Raw genomic sequence first — 27,288 nt, 5'->3', positions numbered from 1 at the left:
TTGGGTGCATTGATTCAGGGTAAGTTGCTGTCTAGACACCATGGCACTAAGCTCTGTATCTCCTTCCACGCTGTCTTGTTGTTTGAGATCCACCCACTGCAGTAGTGGCATTTGCAAACTTGTAAATGGAGATAAAGCAGGATCTGGCCACATTGTATGTAATGAGTATATCGAGGGTAAAATCAAGGGTTGGGAATGCAGCTTTGCTGAGCACAAGTATTGAGGATTATTGTGGCAGAGATATTGTTGCTGTCAATTTTTACAGAGTTAACTATGAGGAAGATGCAGGTTGTAAGACGTGAGTGGCCAAGTTGATGACAGAATGGTCATAGTTTGTAGAAATGTGAGATAGTTTACTTTCATAAAGCAGTAGGAAAAAAAGAACATTTAAATGGACAGTAGCTACTTTGCGGTTGGATTTAGGTCCTTGTAGATGAATTACAGAAAGTTAGGGTGATGCAGCCAACAGGAAAATAAAATTTTGCATCTGATGGGAATCTGAAATAAATATTCCCAGGATTTCTAATTCTTATAACATTTTTTGGAACAGCTAGGACATTAGAGCCTTTGTGGCAAGTAGATTGGATGCACCTTTAAGAAATCTCCCTACAAATGTTCTGAGAATATCATATACTGCTTTGGTCTCCTTATCTCAGTGAGTTTATATTTGCCTTAGGGACAGTGCAACATTGGTTTATTAGATTTATTCCTGGTATAGGATAGTTGTCTCATAAAGATGTTGAGTATAGACTTAGATGAAGGAGAAACAGACTCACTGTATGATTCTGAAAGGGTGGATGATGAGAGAGGATGGAAAGTTTTGAACTGCAGTGTATGTTCTTACTGTATACAATAAGGACAGGGAGAATTTCTCTCAAAAGTGTTTTGCAAATCTTTGGAATTCTCCATCTCAGATGGCTACAGAGGTTCAATCACTGTGCATACTCCAGGCTGAGGCAGATATATATATATTTTTTAAACCAAGATAATGGAGATTAGGTTAGAAAAAGTGGAGACAGTGTTTTTTTGAATGGCTGAGAAGGCATAACGGGGAGTGTGGCTTTTGCTTCACCAATTTACTATGTTTTTATGTTAGCATAGACAGAACCAACTGAACAACCATTGATCTAAATCAAAATTGGTCAGGCCCAGCATACCATTTTCCAATATGCACATGTTAAAGTGAAAAGAATTGAGCCTCTCTGTTAATAATTCATGAGGGTGTTACTGGTGTTACACCAGCATGACAATAGATTGGTATCGAACCCAAAAATCTCCTGCAACATAAGTCAAGTAACATCTTCCCGTAACATTCGATCTTGTCTTTAAATAATACAAAACAAATTATTATTAACACGCTCAAAAATTAGTTAGTTAGGAAGGTTCAATCATTAGGCATTAATATCGAAGTAGTAAAATGGATTCAGCAGTGGCTGGATGGGAGACAGCAGAGAGTGGTGGTGGATAACTGTGTGTCAGATTAGAGAATGGTGACTAGTGGTGTGCCTCAGGGATCTGTACTGGGTCCAATGTTGTTTGTCATATATATTAAAGATCTGGATGATGGGATGGTAAATTGGATTAGTAAGTATGCAAATGATACTAAGATCAGTGGAGTTGTGGATAATGAAGAAGGTTTTCAAAGCTTGCAGAGAGATTTATACCCCTTAGAAGAGTGGGCTGAAAGATAGCAGATGGAGTTTAATGCTGATAAATGTGAGGTGCTACATTTTGGTAGGACTAATCAAAATAGGACGTACATGGTAAATGGTAGGGCATTGAAGAATGCAGTAGAACAGAGGGATCTAGGAATAATGGTGCATAGTTCCCTGAAGGTGGAGTCTCGTGTGGATAGGGTGGTGAAGAAAGCTTTTGGTATGCTGGCCTTTATAAATCGGAGCATTGAGTATAGGAGTTGGGATGTAATGTTGAAATTGTACAAGGCATTGGTAAGGCCAAACTTGGAGTATTGTGTACACTTCTGGTCACCGAATTATAGGAAAGATGTCAACAAAATTGAGAGAGTACAGAGAAGATTTACTAAAATGTTGCCTGGGTTTCATCTCCTAAGTTACAGAGAAAGGTTGAACAAGTTGGGTCTTTATTCTTTGGAGTGTAGAAGGTTGAGGGGGGACTTGATAGAAGTATTTAAAATTATGAGGGGAAAAATAGATAGAGTTAACATGGATAGGCTTTTTCCATTGAGAGTGGGGGAGATTCAAACAAGAGGACATGAGTTGAGAGTTAAAGGGCAAAAGTTTAGGGGTAACATGAGGGGGAACTTCTTTACTCAGAGAGTGGTAGCTGTGTGGAACGAGCTTCCAGCAGAAGTGGTTGAGGCAGGTTCGATGTTGTCATTTAAAGTTAAATTGGATAGATATATGGGCAGGAAAGGAATGGAGGTTTATGGGCTGAGTGCAAGTTGGTGGGACTAGGTGAGAGTAAGAGTCCGGCACAGACTAGAAGGACTGAGATGGCCTGTTTCCGTGCTGTAATTGTTATATGGTTATATGTTATATGGTTAACCTTCACATTCAATGAAGAATATTGGATCTTAGGTACCTGATGTTTAATGGTTATCTTATAACCATATAATCATATAACAATTACAGCACGGAAACAGGTCATCTCAGCCCTTCTAGTCCGTGCAGACCCTTACTGTCACCTAGTCCCACTGACCTGCACTCAGCCCATAACCCTCCATTCCTTTCCTGTCCATATAGCTATCCAATTTAACTTTAAATGACAACATCGAACCTGCCTCAACCACTTCTGCTGGAAGCTCATTCCACACAGCTACCACTCTCTGAGTAAAGAAGTTCCCCCTCATGTTGCCCCTAAACTTTTGCCCTTTAACTCTCAACTCATGTCCTCTTGTTTGAATCTCCCCCACTCTCAATGGAAAAAGCCTATCCATGTTAACTCTATCACCCTCATAATTTTAAATACCTCTATCAAGTCTCCCCTCAACCTCCTACGCTCCAACGAATAAAGACCCAACTTGTTCAACCTTTCTCTGTAACTTAGGAAGTGAAACATTTCATTTAAGACAACATTTCATTTAAGTGCCATAGTACTGATGCAACAAATAGTAATTCTGAAGTTAAATCAATGTGATTACTGTGAAATGGCATTACTAAGCAGATGCAATTTAACTGGAACTAGGATGTGAACTGTCCCCAGAAACATTGTAGTTAATGGTCTTACAGTGTTTATTATTGTTTGACTTTCTCAGTAATAAGTCAAAAAATTAGCCACGGACCCCTTTAGATTCCTTAAATTTTTGTCAAGTCCACTCGGAATTAATGTAAATTATTAGAGAGTGAACCTTTACCTCCTTCTTTAAACAGTTAAATGTAAATGCTGTGATAACACTGCCCACATGTATTTAAGTAGTTTGCCACTTCAGAAGAGAGTTGGATTTTCAGCCAGTTTGCATGAAAAGGGCACTGTCTGGATATATACAACATTAAAGTCAATAAAGAGCGACTAGTAATTACAGTACAAATGCAGGGAGCTTGCTGGACCCTGAAAGCTGAATATGAGTATTTAAGCATTTTAAAATACCTGCTACCTTCCCTTTTCTATGCCACTTCTTGTTTCCATGGCCTCTCAGTCTGTCACAGACTTTCCCCTTTCCCTATCCTCTCAACCTCAACACTTGCTTTATCTATTCCCAGATCTGATGAAAGCCCACCAATCTGAAACGAAAGCAGTTTCTCTGTTGCTGGATGCTGCGGACCAGCCAACTATTTCCAGCATATTCTGTTTTATTTTCATTTCTTTTTTCTATTATTAGTGGAAAAGGGTACACCAGAGATTGGAATTTAATTAGAGTCTAAAGCCAAGAGTGATTTTCCCCTTCCTAGGTCTACAGAGATAAATTACTTCTTTTAAAGATGTGTTCCAGATATTCTTTAAGCTATTTGAAGGAACAACCTATTGTAAGTAACAAGGGAAAGTGGTCTGAACCAGAAATTCAGAAGGAATGGAGATCCTGACAGAAACTGCAAATATTCTGTGTGAAGATAATTTTGACTTCATTTCCAGGAAGCTCCAGATGTGGTCTGATTCAGTGAGAATGACAAAAGGTGCAAGAGTTATTTAATCTCACACACACACACACACACACACACAAAGAAACGAAACAGACTACAGACACATGAAAGTTGAAATGCAATCTGTGATGATTGGTAGTAAGAGGACATCTTGCAACTTACTAATAACCATAACAGCCATGAATTCTTTAGTACTATCAAGACCACCTATGTGTCTAAAGCTCATTCTGCTGAAAGTAAACAATGGAGGAAAGCTTCTCAACAATAGGAGGCAGTGGTGCCTGCTGGAAAGAGCATTTTTGAAGAACTCCTCAACAAGACTCTATCCTTGGTGCATATGTTCTTGTTTCCATTCCACACAAACTACTTAACCAACTCTTGCCGCTACCGAAACCAACAAGAGATGGAGAAGAATGTGCATCATCTGCCAAAGCAGCAAGAGCAAATAGTATCCCCACTGAAATCTGCAATTTTAGTAGACAAATTCCTAGGCTCATCTCCCACATCTGAAGAGAACAAGAAATGCCGGGGGACCCTAGATAGAGAGTAATAGTGAGCTTCTACACGAGAAGGTACAATGCAAATGCATCAGCCTCTGAGGGGTTTTCCTGCTCTCTTCTACAGGGAAAGTCTGGGTCAATCTCCATCTCAAGTTCTTACCAAGAGCTAAAGAATTGCCTCTTGAATGAGTCTGTGGATTCCACCTATGCGTAGGGTTAATGAGTGTATCTGCACTGCACAGCAATTCCTGGAGGTGTAAGGAGCAGTATATGCTGTGCAAGCGCCTTTACTGACTGCATGAAAGCCTTTAATTTCCCCAGTTGAGATTGTCTGTGTAGTGTCCTTCTCTTTATCACACCTCCTCTACATGATGATATTGAAGTCATAAGTTTCAGTGTAGGCTGGTATCAAGCAAAATTGCTTCATTACCACGAAGCCATCTCAGTCTGTCTTGTTGCAATATTGCACCTCTATCTACAGAACAAAATGGAAACTGTTCAGTTTACTTGGCTTCACTCTAAATCCAAAGCCATTCTAACCTTGGTCACTGAGCTGAAAGATGCAGACAGCACTTTCGCACATTTGGAGGCCAAATTACAAGTTATCACCCTCAAGTTCACTGAGGCAAGTGAGAGACTGAGCCTTGCACTAACGGCAGACATTGACAGTGAAAGCCACAATCAAGTTCATTCTGTCATGGAGCTGTCTGAGGTAAAGAGTGTTTGAAGATCAGGATCTTACAGTAGGTTCATGGCCTATCAGATAGCAATGATATTGTCCTCTCATATGTTTCTGATACATGAACAACCCCAGCAGATACCTCAAATCCCAGGAGATACATCACCAATGTCTTCTCTGCAAATCCTCCATATTCTTTGGCAGACACCAATATCAACATCTCCTCTCAGCTCAATGCCCCTGCTTTGGATGAGTAACCTAGCTCATTTCCATGGGTGACATCAGATGTGCAAAATTGGCACAATCTAGGATTTGAGTAATTATAAGGAGGACTAGAGAAGTAATACAAGGATATTTTAAAACCTCCTGAAGAAATGTTACATCCTCACTCACTTGTGGGAATCCTTGGTTCGATGGTTGCTAACAGGATCATTTGTCATGATACCATGAACTTTGCACACCTCCACCTGGAGTTCAAAAGGCTCGGAGAAAGAGACCACCACATCCCAAACTACACACCTGCCTATTTCATCAATAGCTCTGTTCCTCTTTCTGCAGATGCTGCCTGGCCTGCTCCATTTTTACTCCAGAACTCTAAAACATATCTATTTATAAAAAATGTGTGAAAAGATATTAGCTTCAGGAACACTTAAAGTTTTCTGGTTAAGTCTTTCATGCTCTGCATGCAGTATAGTTTAACCTTGGTTTGAGGTTACTGCTAAAATGTACAGAGAATAAAGGTGCTACAGGAAGAACTGAATACTGTTGGTAAAGAATATTGTTCAATCATTACAAAAGGCCACTGACTAGTGGGTCAAAACGAAACTAGTCACTGCACGGTCCCCATGCAAAATTATCTCATCTGGCAATAACCATAGGAGCAGGGTGTATAGACAAATGGCTGTCAGTAAACCAGGCATATGCTTTGAAGTGTTGATGGTTAAGACATCATCAAATCCCTCTAATTTAAAAAGAATATGTGATGACTTGAGCATTACTTTGAGATATTAAAGCTGTATTTTAGATGCAAAATTAAATCATGTGTGTTTTGCTAAATGTAGCAATCTGAGAGGATTCCACAGAAACAGAAAGCATTCTAGAGGAGCTAATGAAGTGGGAGAACGATTGCTACGGTAGTGACCAAAATCTGCTAAAGCTTCTGTAAAAGATCTACAGATGCTCGAAAGTGAAACACAAACAAGAAGTACTGGAAGTGCTCAATAAGTCCAGGCATTAACCTGGAATATCAATTTTGTTCCTCACTCTATCAATGAAGTCTTGATGAGCATGCCAAGCTTTTCTGCTTTTAATGTAATTCCATTGGTTTCTTTAAATTCACATAGAATCTACAAACTGGGTAAATTGTCCATTATCTGCACAACTGTCGCTATATTTGCCTCTTAAGCCAAAGGTCATTTGTTTCATTGGGCCAACAAATCATTGCTAGCCACTCCAAAGGCAAGGTAATCAGCTTATTTTTCTGCTGCACCTTAAATCAGAGTTTTTGGCTCTTAGAATTCCTTCATAATAATACAGGGCATTTGTTCTAATCTGTTTGATTCTTAAAATTCCTTCATAATCTGTCATTTGCCTTGACAGGAGAAGCAAGTGTGTCTATATGCTATTTAGGAATGGGAAGCACGTGATATATATTGAAAACAAAGAACATAGATTTAAGTTGATTGCAAAAGAATCAAGGGTGATGGTGTGGAAAATTATTTTCCAGGCAGTGGGTAGTCTTGAGCTAGATGTCACTTGCTGTAGAGGTGATGCAAACATTTAATTGAAGCTTTTGAAGAGAAATTGGTTCAGCAAGAAAAAATGCAGGATTACAGAAAACAAACTAGAGAATGGACGAACTGGTTTTCTCTGCGTGACAGGATTCTGTGCTATGGCTCTACTTCTTGCTTATCAAGGTCACAAACTGGATTTAGAACCCATGTGAGCATTTTGGTTGCATACTATTGGAATCTACAATTTGTATATCCCTCTTTGCATTCCTCTGATGTGGCCAGCTGCGAAAGGCAGATACATTTTCATTCTAGGTGGTGAACTTCTCATTTCACTAATGCTGACTGCAACTTGGAAACCTTCAGAGATTTGTACTGGAACAGATCTTTGACAGTATCCAAATAAACATACAAATATGATCAGGAGTAAACTACTTGCTACCTAAAATCTGCTCTGCCATTTTTATTAAGATCATATATAACTATTTTGCATTTATACATCAATTACACATATCTTTCTTGCTATCTTCAAAGGCTCGGCTTCTCTGAGGGAAAATATCTAGTGATTCCTAATTATAGATTATCCAACAAGGAGATAACCTCTTCACGTCCACCCTCAGGATCTTGGAATGAATTAACATCTCACTCTTCAAAAATTCCAGTAGATAAAAACCTCAATTGCCCACAATTTTAACTATTATTCCAATGAACTTTCTCTGACCGCTTCTAGTGCATTGACTGTAAAAATGCAGGTCAATACTGTACTCTAGATGTGGGCTCACAAATGTCCTATATAACTGAAGCATAAACTTCAGCAATAACAATAAATATTCAATTCCCCTGGCAACAAACAATAACATTGTATTAGTTTCCTTATTACCTGCAAAAGTTTCTCCTGGACATGAATTCCTTTGTGGCCCCTTCACAATTTAGTTATGTTTCTTATTTTATACAGTACTGTACAGAGGTCTTAGACACAGATATATAGACAGGGTGCCTAAGACTTTTGTACTGTACTGTATATCATGTTTTTCCAGTTACCAAATAACACTTAATACCACTGGGGTAATACAAAGCAAAGTACTCATATTTCTATAGCCCAACACCTTCCTATTTTAACAAATGCACAGTACTGTGTAAAAGTCTTAGGCACCCGAGCTATATACATGTGCCCAAGACTTTTGCACAGTATAGAATTTCACACTTAGCCATACTATATACTTCACTTGCCAGATCTTTGCCCATTCTCCTAACGTATCTCGATCCCTTTTAGCTTCTCTGACCACCTTTTGTCTTCTTCATACCTTACCTCCAGTTTAAAAAATTGTCTTTTCTCCTACTACTGTTGATTCTTATTGAACACTCCCTGCAAGCCAGACAAAGTAATCTGACATAAATGAAAAGTTTGCGTGTTGTATTTGTTGTATACCCATTTTAACTAAAATTTTAAAATGATAGCTATGGAGTAATTCCTTTTGGATTATACTGTGAATCTGCTAGTAAAGCTGTTGCTTGTTGGTTATTAACCCCAGTATGCTGCAAAGAAATGGTCCTATCTCCATGCATGAAGACACTGTCCTTTTTCTTAAAGGAAAATGTATGTTGTCATTTTCTCAAAGATAATTGCTAGCATGAACCTCATGATACTTTGAATCATCTGTTTGTCTCTGTGTTTTTGCATATATGTCTAACCTGTGAAATATTCTCTGTGGGATGGCTCTGATGTCTTTGGGTCCCTTCTTGGTGAATTTAAGTAAATTGTCCTTATTCCATTCTTCTAGTTGCTATCATGTGGCAAATATCAACATCCTAGAAAAAAGAATAAAATTATCAGATCCAGAATCAGAATTAGGTTTCCTATCACTGACATTTGTTGAAAAAGTGTTGTTTTGCAGCAGCAGTACAGTTTAATACATTAAAAGAATACTATAAGTGGCAAATTTGCACTGAAGAATTTGTTGCAAATAAGCTTCTGCATTGAGAAATCCAATTTGAAGCTGACAGTAATAATTTACCTAAGATACAATAAGAAATATAAAAATTAGTGCAAAAGGGAGCTAAATAGCAAGGTATTGTTCATGGACCATTCATAAATCTGAGAGTGGAGGGGAAGAAGCTGTTCCTAAAACAATGAGCATGTGGCATCAAGTTCTTGTACCTCCTCCTGATGGCAGTCCTGGGTAGTGGGGGTCCTTAATAATGGAATCCACCCTTTTTGAGGCATTGCCCTTTGAAGATGTCCTCAATAGTGGGTTGAGTATATCTCCGATTATTTATCAATGAAGAAATTTTGTCACTGAACTAACTAAATTCATCTTGCAGATTTAGTGGAGTTCATAAGTACACAGACAATTTATGTCACAAGTTGCTTCTCTGATATCATGACCACCGAAATTCAAACCAAGGCTCAGAGTTACTTGATGTTGAACAAAACCAATTGCTTTCAGTGTTGCTCACTGGAGTAAATCTTCCAGAGCTGCTCAAAATCACTTAACATTGGGGAGTTGGTAACTATTACTGTCAGCTTCAAAATGGATTTCTCAATGTAGAAGCTTTTTGCAACAAGATCCTCAATGTAAATTTGCCAATTATGCTGCTTGGTATTTCACAATCAATAGCACCTGAAATGCAGATCAAATGGTAATGAGGGTCCCTAATCAATATTGTAATTGCAAATTTTGTTGTCAATAAACGAACAAATTTCATTTGATTGCAACTCACCACCCAAGACTTTTTCGTACTATGAGTTGGAAGTATATATCTGTTTATGTACTGAAGCCATACACTAGCTTCACTCACCTAATGTACTGAGCTGAAATTTCTCAATTTATCTCAGTTACTTCTTCTAGCTTCATATGCAAGATATCTCAGCTTTGTTTGTGTATATTTAAACCCTCCTGGTTTGGAGAAGATGGGGATAGGAGAGTTGTGGTAGGCATTGGTTAGGGGGAGGAATCTTTCCCCTATTATTTGGTTCTGTCGAATGATTTCCTCCTCATTTTTTATGGAGTTTTGATGATCAATGGAGAAAACATCTCCTAAACAAGGGGTTCCCAACCTGGGGTCCATTGACTCTCTGTTAATGGTAAGGGTTCAAGGCGTAAAGAAAAGGTTGGGATCCCTTATTTAAATCGAACTTTTGTAAATCGTTCAGAATCAGATTCTGATTTATTATCACTAACTTCAGATCATGGAAACTTTACAAGGTGTAAGTGTGGGAAAATACTTAAGAACAATTTTACTTTCCACAGTTCTTAATGTTGCACGCCCTGTGATTTCTGAACAAAGAGTGAGGAAACAATCATCTCATACGAAATGCATTTTGATCTATCTTACCGATATGGATCGTCTAGAAGTATCACAGGTATTAACCAAGTTAAGTCATTGTTTTCATTGCAGTATAGGTTATTTTTCTTCTGATTTTAATTTAGTTTTCTTTTTAATTTATGAAGTGACTTGTATCACAGATGACTTGTTAACTTCAAAAAATTGCTGTAATTCTAAAGTAATTCAATTCAAGTTGCCAATTAAACAATTAAGGCACGAGGCATTGCGGGGGATAATGCTGAATCTTATTCTAAACTAATATTCACCTTAGGCATTTTACAATAGTGATCATAGGCTATCTATCGGAGAGTATTGATTAAGATTGATTCCGTCGGACAAAAGTAGAAACTTTGTTATTGCATAATGCCAATGCCGAAGTCATTTTCCTGCAACTTATGATGAAACCAAACTCTATTCAGTTTATCTCCTACATTGGCAGTTAATTTATAAAGTAGACTATCAAGGGAATCCAATACAAGGCTTGGAATTAAATAAAGTGATTACTTGAAATCTGAGATGCTGATAACTACAGATATTTTGAAAGGATGCCACCAGTAACCACTTTAAATTTTCAAAACAGGAGTGAAGGTTCAGACCTTACATGTATATAGCAAAATATATTTGAAACAAATCTCTTTTGTCTCCTTGCCTTGCCTATATTTCTGCAATGACCTTGGCAGAAAAAGGTCTCTTAATCACGTACTGTCAAAATTTAGGACTTGAATTGGTGAAGACTTTACATAATTCTGATCCTGAGAAGGAACTGACAAGAAGGCAGGATATCTTGATGAGACCAGAACAGAGAGCAACTGTGCTGGTGGAGAGGAGTTGCTGGGGGATCAGACACCTTTCTCTTCAATATGGAAAGGACTCCCTCCCTGCAATTGTTTGATAATTAGATTTTGTTCTTTGCATTTATTTTCATGCTACTAAATAAATAAAAGTTTGAAAAGTCTTCCACAGTTGACTTCATTAATTCAGTGCAACAATAGCAAAAGCAATACCAATAATACAAATAATCTTCAGATGGCAATTGGATCTATCTGATCTATCTGCTGATCCCAGACCATGAATGAGTCCATCATGGAAAACAAAAAAAAAATTGGAATCAACATTTGTGGAACAGCCTAGTCAGTGGATTGAAGGAATATGGCTGAAACAAAAAACATCTTTTTCTGCCTTACTTGACCCATTTTTATTTTGCTTTTTCCAGGAGATAACTTGGCTGCAGTAAAAAGGAATTATATCTTGTTCTGATGCTCCAGATATCATGAATTTGGGAAATCTTGAGTGATGTCCTTTTCCAATCTAATGTTTTCATATGCTCTTATGCTGGCATGATGAATATTAAAAATCTCTGTGTTAGGAGATAGTTGTATGTTGTATCAAATGAAAACCATGTAGTCTAAATCACAAGATTTAATGGATGTAGAAAGCCTATTTGATATCATTCCTCCAGAAGAAACTTTAATGCTTCATCTGAAAAAAAACTTGCTGTTTTTGAAATAATTTCTTATATTTGTTTATTTTTCATTTCCTGTTTATAAGTCCACTCTATGTGCTGAACAATAAGTATTACTGAGTATATTTTCAGCATTCCTTAGTGTTATAAATTCACTAAAGTTACACCAGGAAATTATAAATATATATTAAAAGTATATATGAAGCATTCAACTTATTTTTTGTAGATATTGTCTGATGAAAATCAGACCCAAACTCAAAGCTTTTGGGATGGCAAAAAATCAACAAGAAGAAAATCTTTGGTGAATAAAGCCAATGGTATGAATTCAGATATTTGTGATTCAAAATTATTTTCTTTGTCCAATAGTAAACTAGTAATATTTATAGTACATATCAGCATGTTTCTTCTATGACATATTTTAACAAAATAACTTTTTTCAACTTTGCCATTTATTTCCTTTTTACAAATTACTTCAGTATGCAATATGGTTTAGAATTTCAGGTTGATGCTGTAGAAGTTAATGTTTTGGATGATATAACCCTGAAAGCCATCATGAATACTACTGGGAACATATCTTGTCATTGGAGCTTTAAGAATAGCAGAATTCAATGTGATATGAAGAACCACACATTGTACAGGTATTTTCCTTAATTTGCTTTTATACATTAAATGTTGTTGTGTGACATTCTTCATTTGAAAATGAGCTAAGCAAAATTTAGAATAAAGATTTCTTCCTGCAACATGATTCAGAGGAGTAGGAATAATCTGTTTTACTTTAGATTTTTGTTATTTTGGTCCATTTGCCTTGCACTCAAGTGTACTTGAGCCACTGAATAACAAGGATAATCCAATGATGATATAACGGATGAATCTAAATCATAACATATGCAAATGTAGGCAGAATACATGCATAGAAAGCCACGCTGAAGCAAAGTCTGAGATGAAGCATACCACTGGCCCACTGAAGTGAAGCTTCCGTTCCTAGGATTTCTCTATGGGAGGGCACAGTATTAAGCAGGACAAGTGCTGAAACTTGTGATAGATTGGGATATTTTAGACAACTTTCCTGATATGAGCAGGTGAAAAAGGAAAGAGCAACATATATACATCTTATCTATGGAGTATTGTGAGCTGTTTTGGGCCCCTCATCTAAGAAAAGATATTGAAAGGCCTCAATTGAGTAGTGTGGAGATGTTTCCTATAAAGGGGGAGCCTAAGACTAGAGGACACAGCCTCAGAATAGAGGGACGTCCCTTTATAAAAGAGATGAGGAGGAATTTCTTTAGCCAAAGTGAGGTGAATCTGTGGAATTCATTGGCACAGATGGCTGTGGAGGCACAGTCATTGGATATATTTAAAGCGGAGGTTGATAGGTTCATGATTAGTAAGGTTACAGGGAGAAAGCTGGAGAATGGGGTTGAGAGAGAAAATAAGTCAACCTTGATGGAATGGTGGAGCAGACTCGATCAGCCAAATGGCCTAGTTCTGCTCCTATGACTTATAGTCTTATCTAAACACAATTTCATCAACCACAATTCCAGATCCCCATTCACCAACAGTCCCATGCGTTGTTTCCTCTGTCATAAGATCTGCTTGTCCAAAATGCTGAAATAAAATCCAAAACAAAATTAAATTTCCATCAAAACTTGGAGAATAGCAAACCAACACTAATGAATCAATCTTGTTCAATTTGGTAAGGCTTGCCTTCATTCTTTTCCTATTCCAGAAGTTCTGCGAGTGCTATCCTATTAGTTGCAATATGGTTCATGAAAGGCAGCTGCCTTTCTCTAACAGAAACAACTGATGGCTTTGAAGACAATTTTGATTAGAATTGGACTTAGAAAGCCTCAGTATGGACTGGACCATTTAACCATGGGAGAGTAATTAGGCTAGATGAGGGGCCTTGCAAGACAAGGGGTGTTAGGAGTGTGGTAGAGCAAGATGAATTGTATTCCTGAGAGGGAATGTCAAATTTGTGTCCCTGGAACCACAGCTATTCCTCAGTGATCTCCATAATCTCAGGAGGACAGGTTTCTCCATTGTTACTGCACATTAAATCTTAGCTACATTTGTCCATTGAAAGAAGCCAGATACTTGATAGGAAATCCAGGCTGATTTTTTGATCAAAATGAATAAACTTTGTTGAGTAAATGCAATAGAATGTACTTCTCTGAAATCAAAGCATTTGATAGGTATGGTGCTGTTCATAGTTTTGGTGATTCATCTTCATTTACTGTGTAGTTCCTGCACCTGCATTTTTGATTTTAAAGGATAAGCTAACTTGTTTGGCTATATTTACAATTTTATTGCTTTTCAATAGCAACTTAATCATTTTCTGATTTTAAGTTACTTCCTGAAGAGAAGAGGGAAGTATATACGTGATTAGTAATGCACAACAAAGAAGAAATCCACTAATTACTTTTCCTGTTGATCAATTGATCTGATCCTTATTTTTCTTTTCAGTCAAGTTACGAGTTTTACAATTTTGCGAATCAGGGAAAGGCACACTGGTGTATATTCTCTCACAGTTGAAAATGGAAATACAAATTGGACGATTAATTTTAAAGTTGTTGTTAGAGGTAAGTAATGAAATAATTAAGTATAATTTCCAACATGTGAAGAAGTAATGGTCACTGTTCATCCACAGACCCATATCAATAATATTCAACTACAAAGTTTTTTTCCTAATATTAGGGTACAATTGGGGAGGGAATACATATTAATATCTCTATTGTAAGAAAGTGTGAAATTGAAGTCCCACTTTATGTTGAATACGAAACCTATGATGACATTTTTGTTTAATATTCAAAATGTAACTGAGAAGATTAGCAGCATCCTTAGTGTTTCCCCTATCTGGACAATTAGAGAAGGGAAAATGTCACAAATATGTATTTTCGGTAAGAAGGTTGTGAATTAAAGGTTTGTATTTGGGTTCAAGCTGTTCACCTAAGATAACATTCCACTTCAATACTGAAGGAGTGCTGCATTATGGGATGTTTGCCTTTGGATGAAGTTGAGGTTTGATATGCGTATTCAAGAAACAGATAATGGGGAATGAAATTGGATCTTCTATGGGTTAAGACCATAAAACGTAGGAGCAGAAACAGACCACTCAGCCCATCGAGACTGTTCTGCCATTCCATCATGGCTGATTTACTATCCCTCTCAGCCCCATTCTTCTGTCTTTTCCCAGTAACATTTAGATTAGATTGGATTAGATTGGATTTAACACCCTCACTAATTAAGAATCTATTGACCTCTACTTCAAATATACTCAATGACGTGGCCTCCACAGCTGTCCATGGCAATGAATTCCACAGATTCACCATCCTCTGGCTAAAGAAATTCCGACTCATCTCTGTTCTAAATGGATGTCCCTCTATTCTGATTGTGTCCTCTGGTCCTAGACTCACCCACTGTAGGAAACATCTTCTCCATATCCTCTAGGATTTTCAATATTCAATAGGTTTCAATGAGATCAGGCCTCCTCCCCCCACCATTCTTCTGAACTCCAGTGAGTCCAGGATCCATTCCAGATTCTAGTGATCTCTGCTCCTGTGATGTGAGTCATGGTGGCTGCCATACTGATGAAGACATTAGCCCAGGCATACAAATGCCAACTGGTGATATGCATAACCAGAGAATCATGATACTACATAACTGAATACTGCATGTACAGCCTTTTAACTGGAACATCTGAACAAATGTTCATCAAAGAGCCAGAGAGAAGAAATTTTGAGCAATTTTGCTCTGAAGGAATAACAGAGTTGATGGTAGTTGATTTCTTATCTCTTTTGTTTCACTGCTACTGGTGTTTGGTTTCAAGCTTGCAGGGGTTTACAGAATGGGTGGCATGTCCTGACAGATGCTCTTTCAAATAAGGCACTTGCAGAGATTGCTTTCAGACATGGTCCATTAGACAGACACTAAACATTCTCCTTGTAACCCAGCATGGCTACAAGCACTAACAATGGGCACAGCATGTGACAAGCTGCCAGAAGGGTAAACAGGGTGAGGAAGAATTTAGGAGGCTGTATTCACCAGGACGTCCAGGTTTCAAATATTTTATGCAAAATTTGGAGAGAAACAATGCACATGAGATGTCTGTACCTTGCCATTCCTCTTTTCCACTAATTATTTATTTTTTATTGTGACTTTTAGTTACTTTTTATGTCTAGTACTGTACTGCTGACATGAAACAACAAATTTCATGACATATGCCAATGGTAAAAGACCTGATTCTGATTCAAATATAATAATGTTCTTACTGAGATCTATCTGTGGGAGCAAAAAGCAAAACTTCAGAGCAGGTATTGCTCTATGTGACAATAGCAGTGGAACTACCTTCAAGTACTGCAAAAGGAACGCCACCAACACTTCCTTTTTCATTTCATTCTTTCCTTGAGTTACTATTAAGAAGAGAGACAACATGCTTTGGCAAGATTCCAGGCTCCCCTGCAGAGCAGGGCACTGTTGATTTCATGTATATTGCTTTGAGGTTCATGCCTATCAATCCAGTCCTTTAACTCAAATCAGAAATGACTTTATTTGCTCAGCTTCCTGTTTGTGTGTGACTCCGGGCAGTGAATTATGCAGGTCATTTGGCAGCAGCCACCATGTCTTTGTAAGGCAGTTGTTTATTGTATCAGCTGCACACTTAGGGCATGGCTATAGTTTGACAAGGGCAGTATATAGATACAATGACTATGTTTAGTGTGCAACCTGTACATATATGGGCAGAATGCATACATTGCAACCCTTGCTGAATCTCAAAATATGTCTTTCCAATATTTTTATTAATTTATAAATATAAGAATACAGAGTACAGGAAAAAAATGTCAATATATTAAACTAAATCGCATATAAAGACTCCTTACCCTGTATTTGTACAAGTCAATTAATTCGTAACATTGAAAAATAATCATTTTATTATATTAAAAAAATCTAACCCAATACCAAGACGGAAGCTGATTAGAAGAAAAAAAAGAAAAAAGATTGTTAGTCATCATTGGTGCTGTAACAGCAAATCAAAGGTTTTGAAAATAATTCAGAAAAGGTCCCCACAATGTTTGAAAGTCTTGATTAGATTCAAAGATTGAACATCAAATCTTCTCTAAATTTAAGCATGACATGACATTACGTAACCATTGGGCATGAATAGGAGGGGCCACATCTTTCCATTTAAGCAAAAGCATCCTTCTGGCCATAAGAGACATAAAAGCCAAAATGTGCAAATCAGATGGCTCCAGAATAATATCCTTTCCTCCAACAATACCAAATAAAGCAGTCAAAGGATTAGGCTTGAAATTTACTTTAAAAAATATTGAAAAGGTTTGAAATACTTCTTTCTAATATTTTCCAAGACTCCAACATGTCCAAGACATATGAATGAGTGAAGCTTCTCCATTATTACATTTATCACAGTACAGAGATCTATCTAAATAAAAATGAGGCAACTTACCCTTAGTCATATGGGCCCTATGGAGCACTTTAAATTGAAAGAGAGAGTGATGGGCACATAACGATGAAGTGTTGACCAATATAAAAATTTGATTCCAAGTTTCCTCAGAAATTGAAGTCTGTAAATCTTGTTCCCAAAGATTTTTAATTTTATCTAAAGGAACACTTCTCATTCCCAACAGCATATTATAAATATTAGATATAGATCCATTATAAAAAGGTTTCAGATTAAAGATTACATCTAGTAAATTATGATCAGGACTTTTAGCAAATGTACTTATTTGAGACGTAAAAAATCTCTTATTTGTAGATATCGAAAAAATGCGTTTTGGGTAAACTATATTTAGTTGACAATTGTTCAGACGAGAAAAGACTTCCCTCTACAAACAAGTCTTGAAAGCATTTAATACCTAATCTATCCCATTTTTTAAAAGCCACATCAATCATAGAGGGTTTAAAAAAATTAGAAAAAAATCCCAATAAGCCAACATATTTTCAGATTTGTATCCAAATCCTCATAGTGTGTTTAGCTACCAGATTATCAGTTAACTTACCCAAAGGCAAAGGAAGTGAGGATCCAAGAAGAGAAATAATAGAGAATTTATTAACAGAATTAGCTTCTAAAAAAAACCCACCTTGGGCAATCCTCACAATTTATATAATATAACCAAAATGTTATTAACTGCCCAATAATAAAATCTAAAGTTTGGTAAGGCTAATCCTCCATTCTTTTTATCTTTCTGAAGATGAATTTTATTTAATCTAGAATGCTTATTCTTCCATATATAAGAAGATATAATAGAGTCAAGTGAATCAAAAAAAGGATTTAGGAATGAAAACCAGCAATGCCTGAAAAAGATATATCAATTTAGGTAATATATTCATTTTGATAGAGTTAATTTGACCAATTAACGATAACAAAAGAGGCAACCAACTTGATAGTATTCTTTTTACATGATACAATAGAGTAAGAAAATTTTCTTTAAATAGACAATTATAATTTTTAGTGATTGTTACACCTAAATAGGTAAACTGGTTTCTTACAATTTTAAAAGGAAGTTAGAATTCGTTGGTATCAAATTGTTCAAAGGGAGAAGTTCACCTTTATGTAGGTTTAATTTATAACCTGAAAACTGGCTAAAACAGGAGAGTAAAGAAAGCACAAGGGGTAATGAAGTCTCAACATTAGAAATAAATAGCAGCAAATCATCAGCATACATGAGACTTTATGAATAGTATTGTTGATACCGGTGATATCATTAGATTCTCAAAAAGCAATGGCTAAAGGTTCTAAGGCCAGATCAAAAAGCAAAGGGCTCAACGGACAACCTTGTCTAGTGCCACGTTGAAGCTTAAATGGTTTGAAGTTATGAAAATTAGGGATAACCCTAGCAGAAGGGGCTAAATAAAGTAATTTAATCCATTGAATGAAAACAGGTCCAAAATTAAATTTTTCTAAAGTTTTATATAAATAATTCCATTCAACTCTGTTGAAAGCTTTCTCAGCATCTAGGGATACCACACATTCTGATATCATGTTAGAAGGAAAATAAATAACATTTAATAACTGGGGAATATTAAAGTGAGAATATTGATTTTTGATAAATCTGGTTTGGTTATCAGAAATGACAGATGGTAAAATATTTTCATTCCTATGGGCCAAAACTTTAGATAAGATCTTAGCATCAACATTAAGTAAAGAAATTGATCCATAAGAAGAGCATTCAGTTGGATCCTTATTCTTTTTAAGACTGAGTGAAGTGGAAGCCTCATAAAAAGATTGAGGAAGTTTGCCCGACTTAAATGAATCCGAAAACCTGAACATAAATGAGGTATAAGCAGTAAGGAAAAGGTCTTGTAAAATTCTCCAGAAAATCCATCTGGACACAGAGCTTTCCTCAAACATAATGAGCGCATAGCCTCAACAATTTCCTCAAAAGAAATAAGTTGTTCCACCAATCTTCTGCTGTCGGCAGATACTGTAGGAATATTTAGTTGAACTAAAAAATTGTTCATTACAGTATCATCCTTAGAAGATTCAGAACTATAAGGTTTAGAGTAAAATTCTATGAAAGTATCATTTATTTCTAAATAATCAGTTGTCCTATCACCATTAGCTTTGCATATTTCTTTAATCTGTTGATTGTGTGGGCATGTGGCCAAGTGGTTAAGGCATTGGACTAGCGACCTGAAGGTCTTGAGTTCGAGCCCCAGCCAAGGGAACGTGTTGTGTCCTTAAGCAAGGCACTTAATCACACATTGCTCCTGCAACGACGCCGGTGCCAAGCTGTATGAGTCCTAATGCCCTTCCCTTGGACAACATTGGTGTTGTGGAGAGGGGAGACTTGCAGCATGGGCAACTGCTGGTCTTCCTTACAACCTTGCCCAGGCCTGCGCCCTGGAGAGTGAAGACTTTCCAGGCACAGATCCATAGTCTCACAAGACTAACGGATGCCTTAATCTGTTGTTTAGCTCTAAAGGTTTTAATTTGATCAGCCAATAGTTTACCTGTTTTATCACCATGAATATAAAATTGACTTTCATCTTTTAGGCGTTGGGTTTCAATTGGATAAGTTAAAAGAAGATCATATTTAGTTTTAATTTCAACACGTCTTTTATATAGAGCAGGTTCTGGAGCCAAGGCATACTCTTGGTCTAACTGCTTCAGCTGATCAGCTAAATCACTTCTCTCTTTATTAGCTTTCCTCTTAATACTTGCAGTATAAAAAATAATTTATCCTCTAATATATGCCTTAAAGGCATCCCATCTGTTAAGACTAGAAGTTTCCTCTAATTTATTCTCTTCAAAAAAAAAAGGTAATTTGTCTCTCCATAAACTTTAATAAATCTTTATCATATAACAAAGTTAGATTAAATCACCAAAATCTATTTGTTTGAAGAAGACCAGGAAGATTTAAAGATAGAAACACAGGAGCGTGATCTGAAACAGCAATCTCTTTATATTCGCAAGGTTGAACTAATGGAATCATTTGGCTATCAATAAAAAAAATCAATCCTGGAATATGTATGATGAACATGAGAAAAAAAATGAATATTCCTTATCTACTGAATGAAAAAAATGCCAGGCATCAACAATGCCACATTTAATTAAAAAATATTTAATAAGCACAGCTGATTTATTTAGTATCATTGGTTTAAAAGATGAATGATCTAAAACTAAATCTAAGCAACAATTAAAGTCTCCACCCATCGCCAATGACTACAGACTTAGATCTGGCAAAAATGAAAAAAAAAGCTCAAAGAAACCTGGATCATCTGAATTTGGAGCATATACATTGGCAAATACCATTAATTTGTTATTTAGTTTCCCTGATACTAAAACAAAACACCCATTAGTATCAGAAATTACTTTATGTTGAACAAAGGGAACTTTATTATCTATGAGGATTAAGCTCCCCTTGCTTTGGCCTGAAATGAAGAATGAAAATGAGATTCTCTCCATCAATTTAAAAAAAAATCATGAATTGTCACACTTACATACCTGTGTTTCTTGAAGAAAAACAATGGGTATCTTAAGTTTTTTAATATAGGCAAAAATCTTATTTTTTCACAGGGTGATTTAATCCTTTTATGTTAAAACTAAGTAAATTAATACTTTGATCCATTTTAAGGCTCTTTATAAGAAAGACTAAAATAGCAATCAGAAAAATCTATATCAAACCCAAATAATAAACCTTGAAATATGTTAACTAAGCAACAGAATTGACCAGATTCCCAAATCAGCTTCAAGAAAAAAAGACTCCCCATCCCTCCTTCCCCTCCCAAAGAGAGAAACTTGGTCATAGAGCAACCACTATCTACTTACCTTTTTTAAAAAAGGAGGGAGAGAGAAACCAGGGAATTATAGACCGGTTAGCCTAACGTCGGTGGTGGGGAAACTGCTGGAGTCAGTTATCAAAGATGTGATAACAGCACATTTGGAAAGCGGTGAAATCATCGGACAAAGTCAGCATGGATTTGTGAAAGGAAAATCATGTCTGACGAATCTCATAGAATTTTTTGAGGATGTAACTAGTAGAGTGGATAGGGGAGAACCAATGGATGTGGTATATTTGGATTTTCAAAAGGCTTTTGACAAGGTCCCACACAGGAGATTAGTGTGCAAACTTAAAGCACACGGTATTGGGGGTAAGGTATTGATGTGGATAGAGAATTGGTTAGCAGACAGGAAGCAAAGAGTGGGAATAAACGGGACCTTTTCAGAATGGCAGGCAGTGACTAGTGGGGTACCGCAAGGCTCAGTGCTGGGACCTCAGTTGTTTACAATATATCTTAATGACTTGGATGAGGGAATTAAATGCAGCATCTCCAAGTTTGCAGATGACACAAAGCTGGGCGGCAGTGTTAGCAGTGAGGAGGATGCTAAGAGGATGCAGGGTGACTTGGATAGGTTGGGTGAGTGGGCAAATTCATGGCAGATGCAATTTAATGTGGATAAATGTGAAGTTATCCACTTTGGTGGCAAAAATAGGAAAACAGATTATTATCTGAATGATGGCCGATTAGGAAAAGGGGAGGTGCAACGAGACCTGGGTGTCATTATACACCAGTCATTGAAAGTGGGCATGCAGGTACAGCAGGCGGTGAAAAAGGCGAATGGTATGCTGGCATTTATAGCGAGAGGATTCGAGTACAGGAGCAGGGAGGTACTACTGCAGTTGTACAAGGCCTTGGTGAGACCACACCTGGAGTATTGTGTGCAGTTTTGGTCCCCTAATCTGAGGAAAGACATCCTTGCCATAGAGGGAGTACAAAGAAGGTTCACCAGATTGATTCCTGGGATGGCAGGACTTTCATATGAAGAAAGACTGGATGAACTAGGCTTGTACTCATTGGAATTTAGAAGATTGAGGGGGGATCTGATTGAAACGTATAAAATCCTGAAGGGATTGGACAGGCTAGATGCAGGAAGATTGTTTCCGATGTTGGGGAAGTCCAGAACGAGGGGTCACAGTTTGAGGATAAAGGGGAAGCCTTTTAGGACTGAGATTAGGAAAAACTTCTTCACACAGAGAGTGGTGAATCTGTGGAATTCTCTGCCACAGGAAACAGTTGAGGCTGGTTCATTGGCTATATTTAAGAGGGAGTTAGATATGGCCCTTGTGGCTACGGGGATCAGGGGTATGGAGGGAAGGTTGGTGCAGGGTTCTGAGTTGGATGATCAGCCATGATCATAATAAATGGTGGTGCAGGCTCGAAGGGCCGAATGGCCTACTCCTGCACCTATTTTCTATGTTTCTATGTTTCTATGTTATCTAAACACATTCCCTTGGAAAGCCTGTTGGAACCACTCCAAGAATTCAAGGTTATTTACTTTTCCAAACAAGACTAAATAAAATACAGTGGTAAACAAGCTTAGACGGGGTTATCAAACAGAAATAACAATCATTCATACTAAAAATATTAAACAGTCATTTTTTAGTATGTAGTATTTCTGTTTTTGCAAGATTCTTAGTCTATTCTATATATATATATAGACTTTTTTTTTAAGTCTAAAAATTCTTGCGCCTGTTCCTTCATATAAAACCATCTAAATGATCCGTCTTCCAATGTAATCCTCTGTCGAGTCAGAGAACGAAGAGAGGGTTTAAAATTTTGACTGTATAACTCCATCATAACTTTTTTGAATTTAGCACGTTCTGCCATAACCTCTGATGAAAAATCTTGAACAATATGTATCTTTTGATCTTGGTAGTCAATCATACCTTTTTCATGGGCAGCTTGAATCAGACGATCCTTTATTTGAAATTCATGGAAACATATAATGACTGATCTTGGTTTAGATTTTGAAGCTGATCCGTAGATAGGTGACCTGTGAGCACAATCAATCAAAGGCAGAGACTTTATAATATCAGGGAATAATTCCATCAAAAGATTTGTGAAGAATTCTTTAGGATTATCTCTTTCCGTTTGTTCTTTAAGTCCCAAGATTCATAAGTTGTTCCTCCTATTTCTGTTTTCCAAATCAATAATCTTCTGTCTCAGCATTTGGTTGGTCTTAAATTGTTTTTCATACAGCTTTTGCATATCATCCACTCTCCCGTCCAGTAAAGTAATAACATCTTCATGTTCCTTTAACTTCTTATTATGTTCAGTTAGAATTGCTTGAATATCTTCTAGTTTCGTACCTATTTATTTAATTTCAGCGCTGATTTCTTTTCTAAACTGTTGAAACTCCTCAGTAAGCTTTTGAATTGAACTCGTAATAGCTTCCAAAGCTGCCTTAGTAGTCATATTAAAATAATATCCCGTCTAACAATCATATTTCAAAAGGTTGGAGAGAAAAGTAAGTAAATTAGGAGCTACAGTAGAGGGCTGTTACTCCATCAGCGGCCAACAGACAGTCTCGAATCTCAAAACATGACTGAGCTGAGCGGCGGCATGCTCGAGCAATGTTTCCATTTCCCGGACCAAGAAACCTTGCTGTATTTAACAGCGCAAACAAGAAGATTAATAATGGGCAACAGTATGGTGTACAATGCTACCGACACAAGTGTAAAACCAGTGAGGAGCTGGAAACGGAAGAGGAGAGGAAGGTGCTGGAGAAAGTCAAAGAACAACATAGAATGTGATTTTCTGTTTCCGTTCTGCTGAGTTTGCTTCAATAGTCCCTGACCATCACAAATCTGCTTGATAGTAATGCCAAAATAAAGTGTAACACCAAATAAGTCATAGCAAATTGTGTACGGACATTACTCTGGGTTTACCTTCTGTGATGCTTTGACTTTCACAATCATGGAGGCACACCTAATTGAATGCTGATGACTCTCAAAAGTAAATACTGCTATGACTTTGGATTGTGACAGCTACTGCGTCGGTTTGTTTAGCCATACCTTGAATCACGGCCTCCTGCAATGGCCAGCAGCAGGCACGAGCAAAGGCACTGACTGTGTAAAATGAGAGTGAGGGCAAATGCTGCATTGCACAGAGAAATCAGCGGGTTCGTGCTCTACAAAACAAAAATCACCACAGCTCACCTGATAACCTCTGGGATATGGGGGGTGGGGGTGAGTTTGTTGCACTTTCAAAGCACTCATAATTAACAGCATTGATGCAGCAGCCTGAGCTGTTCTGCAGAACTCAGAAACTGGTGCCTGAAATTGTGCTGCAACAAAGGCTGAGAGGCCTTAAGATGCAGAATTTTAGTTGGGCCGACAAGTATGCAAACAGAGTTGGCATTACAGCATAGAAGCAGTCCCTTTAGCCTATCTAGTCCATGCTGAGCTATTATTCTGCCTAGTTCCATCAACCTTCAACTGGGCTACAGCCTTTCATACCTCTCCCATCCATTCATGTCTCCAAATGTCTCTTAAATATTGAAATCAAACCTGCATCCACTACTTCTGCTGTCAGCTGGTTCCATTCATGCTGAAAAATTTTGGTCTCAAAGCTGAATTCCAACCTGGTGTAGTATGTACCACGGCCCTTGATAGGGAACGAATGTTTTCAGGTGGCATTCCCATTACACCACTTTGATTATATTTACCTGTCAACCTGACCATCAACGTTCTCATGTCAGGCTCATTCAGAGACACTCACTTGTGACTCTGCTCAGCTGGAACTAATTATGTGCAGGTCTGCCTCACTGAGTGACAACTGACAAGGTGGCTGCATGTGAAGTTCGACCATCAGGCTCCCAGACCAGCGTGGATAATTTCACTCATCTCAATGCTGAATTAATTCGACAACCTATGGGCTCACTTTCAAGGACTCCACAACTCATGTTCTCCATATTATTTACCGTATTTACTATGTATTTTTTATTATTATTTGTTTTTATTGTTAATTACAAAGTTTGAAAAATTTTGTATATTGATTGCCTGTCGTATTTCTTTGTTCTACCATGAATGCCTGCCAGAAAATGATTACATGTACATATTTCGACAATAAATTTACTTTGAACCTTGAATGATTCTGCTTCTTCCTCATCACTGTCTTCACCTGCACTTCCTTTCTCATCTTCCTTCACTGCCCTGCTAAGCTTTATTTCTTGGTGATGTGAAATGAAACCAAGATAATATTGTGACCTGGGGAGGGGAGTGAAAAGGAGGAATGAAAGTTGAGACATTGTTGTTCATAACCTCTTTAGGTTGGGAATAAAAAGAGATTGTGATTGAAGGGGAATGGAACGTGAGAAAGAGGATTAACATTAGGTTATAGCATCATCTTTAATGCTTTAAAGCTTAAAGTGGTCATAGTTCTATTGGCAGCCCTCCCTGTAATGGTCAGCACTGCTTTCTCTATAAGTGTATGTGGGCATGTTTATGTAGTTCTCTCGCTGTTGTTTGTTGGTGAGACATCATTCAGACTTGCCAGACTTGGATTGTTTTATTTGGAGTGTTGGAGAGTGAGGGTTGATCAAAAAAATGAGGGGCATAGATAGGGTATGTGGAGTATGTTTTCAAGAATGAAAATGTCATATATAGAGGGCATAGCTTTAGGGTGAGGAGGGAAAATTCAAAGGAAATTATACTTATTCTTAATACTTTATTGTCGCCAAACAATTGATACTAGAGCGTACAATCATCACAGCAATATTTGATTCTGTGCTTCGCGCTCCCTAGAGTACAAATCGATAGTAAATATTAAAAATTTAAATTATAAATCATAGATAGAAAATAGAAAAGAGAAAGTAAGGTAGTGCAAAAAAACCAAGAGGCAGGTCCGGTTATTTGGAGGGTACGGCCCAGATCTGGGTCAGGATCCGTTCAGCAGTCTTATCACAGTTGGAAAGAAGCTGTTCCCAAACCTGGCCATATGAGTCTTCAAGCTCTTGAGCCTTCTCCCAGAGGGAAGAGGGACGAAAAGTGTGTTGGCTGGGTGGGTCATGTCCTCGATTATCCTGGCAGCACTGCTCCGACAGCGTGCGGTGTAAAGTGAGTCCAAGGAGGGAAGATTGGTTTCTGTGATGTGCTGTGCTGTGTTCATGATCTTCTGCAGCTTCTTCCGGTCTTGGACAAGAAAACTTCCATACAAGGTTGTGATGCATTCTAGAAGAAGTCTTTCTACAGTGCATCTATAAAAATTAGTGGGGGTGTTAGGGGACAGGCCAAATTTATTTAGCTTTCTCAAGAAGTAAAGGCGCTGGTGGGCCTTCTTGGCAGTAGACTCTGCTTGGTTGGACCAAGTCAGGTCATTTGTGATATTGACCCCGAGGAACTTAAAGCTTTTGACCTATTCCACTTGCGCACCACCAATGTAAATGAGGTCGTGCGATCCGCTATTCTTTCTGAAGTCAATAACCAATTCCTTCATCTTGCTGACGTTGAAGGATAGCTTATTGTCTTCGCACCATGCCACCGGGTTCTTAATTTTCTCTCTGTACTCAGACTCATCATTACCTACAATTGTGGTGTCATCAGCAAACTTATATATTGAGTTCGATGGAAACTTGGCTACGCAATCATGGGTGTACAGTACAGCAGGGGGCTGAGTACACAGCCTTGTGGGGCACCAGTGCTCAGAGTGATTGTAGAGGAGAGCTTGTCCCCTATTTTTACAGCCTGGGTCCTGTCTGTGAGGAAGTTAAAGATCCAGCTGCAGTTCTGAGTGCTAAGGCCCAGGTTCCGGAGCTTAGGAATCAGTTTATTTGGAATGATGGTATTAAAGGCAGAGCTGTAGTCAATGAAAAGGAGCCTTACGTATGCATCTTTATTCTCCAGGTGTTCTAAGGAGGAATATAGGGCCAGCGAGATGGCATCTGCCATTGACCTGTTGCTCTGTTAGGCGAATTGCAAAGCGTCGAGGTTGACTGGTAGGCTGTGGTTGATATGTGCCATAACTAATCTCTCGAAGCACTTCATAGCAATTGATGTCAGAGCCACAGGTCGATAGTCATTCAGGCATGCCACCTTGCTCTTCTTCGACACCGGGATTATTGTTGCCTTCTTAAAACATGAAGGAATCTTAGACTGAAGCAAGGAGCAGTTGAAGATGTCAGCAAACACTCCAGTAGCTCACTTGCACAGGCCAGGAGAACCCATCCTGGGACGCCATCTGGGCTCGTTGCCTTCCTTGGATTTAACTACAGGAAGGTCCTTCTAACGTCCTC

At 37.8% G+C, this 27,288-nt stretch overlaps 2 protein-coding genes across 3 annotated transcripts in view; one reads left to right on the top strand and one right to left on the bottom strand.

Moving 5' to 3' along the window:
- Positions 1-27,288, top strand: part of flt3 (fms related receptor tyrosine kinase 3) — a 94,470-nt gene that overhangs the window by 5,690 nt on the left and 61,492 nt on the right. The window contains exons 2-5 of the mRNA XM_063054247.1: positions 10,219-10,331; positions 11,983-12,073; positions 12,250-12,394; positions 14,220-14,335. Coding sequence (XP_062910317.1) covers positions 10,219-10,331; positions 11,983-12,073; positions 12,250-12,394; positions 14,220-14,335 — 465 coding nt within the window. The remainder of the gene's footprint in view (positions 1-10,218; positions 10,332-11,982; positions 12,074-12,249; positions 12,395-14,219; positions 14,336-27,288) is intronic.
- Positions 1-27,288, bottom strand: part of pan3 (poly(A) specific ribonuclease subunit PAN3) — a 210,067-nt gene that overhangs the window by 132,815 nt on the left and 49,964 nt on the right. For both annotated transcript variants that reach the window (XM_063054249.1, XM_063054250.1), the window contains exon 2: positions 8,660-8,776. The gene's annotated coding sequence lies outside the window, so the exon portion shown is untranslated. The remainder of the gene's footprint in view (positions 1-8,659; positions 8,777-27,288) is intronic.

Source organism: Mobula hypostoma, chromosome 7 (genome assembly GCF_963921235.1).
Source record: "Mobula hypostoma chromosome 7, sMobHyp1.1, whole genome shotgun sequence".
Taxonomy (NCBI): Eukaryota; Metazoa; Chordata; class Chondrichthyes; order Myliobatiformes; family Myliobatidae; genus Mobula; species Mobula hypostoma.
Note: the sequence above shows the minus strand (reverse complement) of the source record. Positions and strands in the feature narration are given on the sequence as shown.